This window comes from Teleopsis dalmanni, chromosome 2 (assembly GCF_002237135.1).
Source record: "Teleopsis dalmanni isolate 2A chromosome 2, ASM223713v2, whole genome shotgun sequence".
NCBI lineage: Eukaryota > Metazoa > Arthropoda > Insecta > Diptera > Diopsidae > Teleopsis > Teleopsis dalmanni.
In genome coordinates, this window is record NC_051847.1 from 237,838,083 (window position 1) to 237,843,125 (window position 5,043).

Genomic DNA, 5,043 nt, shown 5'->3' on the forward strand with positions numbered 1-5,043 from the left:
TTATTTAGTTTCATTAATTAAAAATATTGTTTAAAAATCTAAGATTTAAAAAAGCTGAGAGTCATACACAATAAACAACAGCAAATAAGCTTTGTAGGGTACATTGCATTGAACTATTGCCAAAAATTATCGTTTGTTGCTTTTTGCAATATTTGCAAAACATGTTCAACATTAGCAAAATGAAAACAAACTGAAACCTCAAATGCCAAAGAGAATTTGCAAAAACAAATTGCCAAAAACGTGTTCATAAAATAAAGCAACAACAAAGCAACAAATCAACAAAAACAACAACAAAACAACCACAAAGAATTTAATAATATTAGAATGAAACGTATTATGCTTCTAGGAAAAATACAGGGTTAAGAAATTTATGTTCATAATAAAGTAGTTTCAGAATGCAAGAAAAAAAAAAATATGCTTATTCGCTTATTTTTTCATGTACATATGCGAACCAGTATTGAGGGACGTTGTTATGAAGTTCGTACGTAGGAAACAACAAATAAAGCAACAAAAATACAAATTTTCAAGTCTTTACCTTTGAGTTGAGTACAGTAAGACACCTTGATGATTCTTAAGGATGCTCTGTGGTGTACTAAATTCTAATTCATTAGTTTGTATATGATCTAGTGAAGGAATAATTTCTGTTTACTAATATTATTTATATCTAGCGCTAAAAATATGTGAAGACCTTAAGACTGAATGGCTAACGATTATTAAATATAAATTATTTCTTATTTGAAAAAATATTCATTACACACAATAGACTTTGCCCTAAAGAAAGTAGTCAAATGAATTTTGAAACATAGCCTATATTTATGAAGAAATATGTAAAAAAATTAGTGAAATATGCTCACAAGGATTGAATAAATCTATTTATTATAGGCTTCTTTATATTGAGGCTAGTTGAGTTAGTGCACTTGAGCACTTTTATTCTGTATTAACTGCAAGGTTTCTTCATAACCTCTCTCTACTTTTTGACTGGATCATTGTTTATCACTTCATCAGACTAAGCAATAATTGTCCTCATATCTGCATACCTCTCCGAGGAGCTTGTAACCATTCTAATATTCGATAACGCGATGTGGTAAGCCTGTCAGTTTTCGTAAATAATTTCAGGTTTCTATCTTTTATGTATATTTTGAAAGGATCAATCTAGAGGTCGCTGAGGCTTCTTGATTACTGAAGTGTTTTTTAGGCGGAGATGAGTAGTAAAAAAGCTATTCAAGAAGCTATAGCTTATCTGGAAGTAGATAATATATTTAAAACGAATTTAAACATATTATAAGAAAATCAAGCGGCTTTAAAGTCCTTAAGTTCAGTCCCATTTACATCTACTGTAGTACGGTTTTTGACTGCTACAAATCTCTAACCGAGATGTCGACGCAGTTTAATATTTTTCAAGTCTAGCTAACTAAACTGGCAAGGCAGACCAGCTAGCCAGGCAGGTTGCTTAAGGTAATCATTTGGAAAACTTAAAAAATCTGGGTATATCTTTGGCATCATGAAAACATTAGTTGAATGCTTTCTGTGCTGAGCAATTTAATAAAAGATGGAAAGACTCAATGATAAGTAAGCAATTGTATTAAAGATGACCCAGTTCTACTAAGAAAAAATAACATTTAACTATTGTTGAGATGTTCCGTGACGATATCTATCTTGTGGTAGGTATGTTTACAGGTCACAACCGATTAGGAAACCATGTTAGAAGATTGAAACTACCCGTTTAGTCATTCCTGTCACTGATGTGTAGAGAATAATAAAAGTGCCTCACGTCTGTTTTGTGGTCTAGCGTATGTGCTGCACCGATTTACTATTTTAGTGGCTTACTTTTTTGAGGTTTTTTGACAACTCCAGGACCACCTTCTAAAAACATTTTAAGCTTTGTCAAAGGCTTAAAGTAGTTTTTAATCCGCAGTTATTGGTATGACCACTAGCGTTAGCAATATGGCAGTTATTTTATATTTTAAGAACGAGTTTTTTGAATTCCAAACTACATTACCACAATAAAATCCATTCGGTTCTTTTTTTACAGTTTCTTATATTTTTATGTTATAATAATTGTTATTAGGAAGTACTAATCTCCATGAAATATTAAGCAAAAAACTATATAGAAAAAAGTTCCCAGGATTTAAACCAAACAACAGATCGCCGAATACTTTTTCTCCAATCTATATTTTATAAATACTGATAAGATTCAAAAAAGTTTTCGTGACTTCTTTTAAAAATTAATGTCGTTGTGTTAGGTTAGGTTGGAGTAGCAGCTCACTTAAGATCACTAAATCAAGGAAACCCAAATATTTTTAGAATTATTTTGTTAGGTTTATAAATTATTTAAATTTACTTTTTAATTCTCCTATATTTTTTGTTCCGTCGTTGTTACCAACATCAGTTCCCTTAGCACTTATCGAAACATAATACCTCAAAGTGGAATGCAATAATTTTTAGCTTTTTATGGAAGCTTAGTTATATTAAACAAATTTTTTATTTATGTATATTTTCTTTTAGGGTTCTACGAAGTAAAAACAATGGTAAAACTTAATCAATGACTTTAGAATAAATTTTTAAAGATGCAGATCAATGTATACAAAAAAAATATAACAATATGTTCTTTGTAAATTATTACATAAAAGATCAAAATAAAGAAATTATTATACATTCTATAAAGTGAACCAACTATAAATAATCTGCGCCCAAATGGACCTTTCTAAACAAAACAACGACATTGTCTATTGGAGTCAAACGTTTTGATTGCCATGTTTTTATTTTGCAAAAAAGTGTTAATATTTCTACTCATTAAACTTCTGCTGATTCTGTGTGAGAATGGCTTATTAACAACTGGAAAAACAACAGGTAAGATAAATTGTTTAATAATAAGAATAATTTAAATAATTAATTTAAATATATAATTAATTATAATTACAAAAAATTTTGTAGTAAATATTTGCTAAAATATATATTTAAAAAGTACTCATACGACATGTGGTTTAAAATTTCAACAGCTGTTGTGAGAATCTACTTAATTTATTTTCTTGATAATAATAAACGAAAACTTTTTTGATAATAGTATATATCTGTTACTGCTACAGAATATATTGGAGTTCTTCCTTTCTGAGTGAAGTGTACTTTTGTCGATGTAGTTTTCAGCATTCGATTTCGCTCCTAACTTTTGTCTATAAGTATATATTACTGATTATTAATTTTTATTTCATGTAGACTTCATTAGTAGTTTTGTAAAAAGACTTTAGAATATTAAAAGCACAGTAATAGAGTCAAGGGTGGTCATACTGATGATCATAAGCATATGGCTGGGAAGTGTGAGTTGCATTTTAAAAATCATGAATAAAATGAAATTTTAAAATTTCAATTTCAAAAAAATGAAAATTTTTCGGTAATTTAAGTATTGAGAGAGTCAATAAAATATTATACATAAGTTAACATTATTAACTTTAGAACATTGATATCAGGAATTCTAGTCATTTATAAACTTTACGAATTAATATATTCATGCAAGGGTAAAGAAAAAGTTTGTTATTGAAAAAATAAATAGACTTCATCTTTCGGCGTTCAAAAATGGATAAAGATAGGACTGATCTTACTTATTCAAGCCCCTATTGTACATTGTGACCGAAAAGTTTTCGGGAAATTTTAAATAAAACGCAAAATTCTTAACCTTCATCAATATTTATTTTATCTCCTTCAAAATATGCTCCATTAGAAGCGATACACAAATGCCAACGTTTCTTCCAATCATCAAAACATTTTTATAGGCGCTTTCCGGTATGGCTTTGAGTTCCCTCTGCGAATTCTGTTTTACGTCTTCTATGGATTCAAAACGCGTTCCTCTGAGTGGTAATTTGAGGTTGGGAAACAGGAAAAAGTCACACGGTGCAAGATCAGGTGAATACGGTGGCTGTTCGATGGTATTTATTGAATGTTTGGCCTTAAAATCGTTGATAATGTTGAACAAATTGAGGTGAATCGGAACAAGCCGGGCGTTGACACGTCGCATACACAAATTGTCCACCAAAATCAAACGAGCCATCTCACGACCGATGCCTAGCTCTCGTGCTATCTCTCTAACACTCACATGAGGATTTTTGAACACGATTTCCTTTGCCTTTTCAATGTTTTCGTCGGTGGTAGAGGTCGAAGGTCGTCCAGAACGCGGCATGTCTTCGACGGTCGTACGACAGTCCTGAAAGGCTTTGTACCACTCATAAACTTGAGTTTTCGATAAAACTGATTCCCCATAAGCCTTTTGTAGCATTCGCAACGATTCAAATTTCGTTCGAAACACAAAATTTGATGCAAACTCTTTGTTCAATATTTTTTTTCCATTGTTTTTTTCGCAACGCACGAACTGTCTGACAGATCGCGCTCATTTTTGGCATAGTAATTAAGGACAGTGCTGCCAAACTACATAAACTTAAAATATCGAAAAATATACAGCGCGCGAATTTTAAATGAGAATTTCCGAAAACCTTTCGGTCACAATGTATATATTACGGGAAGTGATGGATGATTTCTGAGCTTGAATCTCTTGAAATCTAAAGTACAGCGTTTTAAAAAAATGCTAAGAAACACTCATGTAAATGATTTTAATATTATATAGTATTTTATTATACTTATATATAAAAAAATATATACATATATATATTAAGAGTTATATAGTAAAAGACCTTCAGTTTTTGGAGTATTCAAAATATATTTACATTTGCTAATAAGAAAAATTACTTATAATTTACTTGTAAAGCTACTCTTTTAATCAACATTTTACCATATTCCAGTTCGTTACTCTATGATTATTATTATTATTGAGTAAGGGATCGTGCACTGCGACCTTTAAAAGATCTATTGTGCCCTACTCTATGATACTCTATCTGCTCTTTGAAGAAGATAGTATTTTGAATTTAGTCTCATCAGTTTTTCTTTTTATTAACTCTAGTTATTCACTGCTATCCAAGCCTTGGACACTTCAGTTTTTAAGCTTGTCCTGAACGATCAAAATCTAGTTTAAAATAGACTGAAAGACAATATTTAGTA

The 5,043-nt window shown here is 30.5% G+C and overlaps 1 protein-coding gene across 1 annotated transcript in view; it reads right to left on the reverse strand.

Annotated features, from left to right (window-relative positions):
• Positions 1 to 5,008: 5,008 nt before the first annotated feature.
• The window catches only part of LOC119677062 (heat shock protein 68-like), a 730-nt gene continuing 695 nt past the window's right edge, over positions 5,009 to 5,043 (reverse strand). Inside the window, exon 2 of the mRNA XM_038088331.1 lies at positions 5,009 to 5,023. Coding sequence (XP_037944259.1) covers positions 5,009 to 5,023 — 15 coding nt within the window. The remainder of the gene's footprint in view (positions 5,024 to 5,043) is intronic.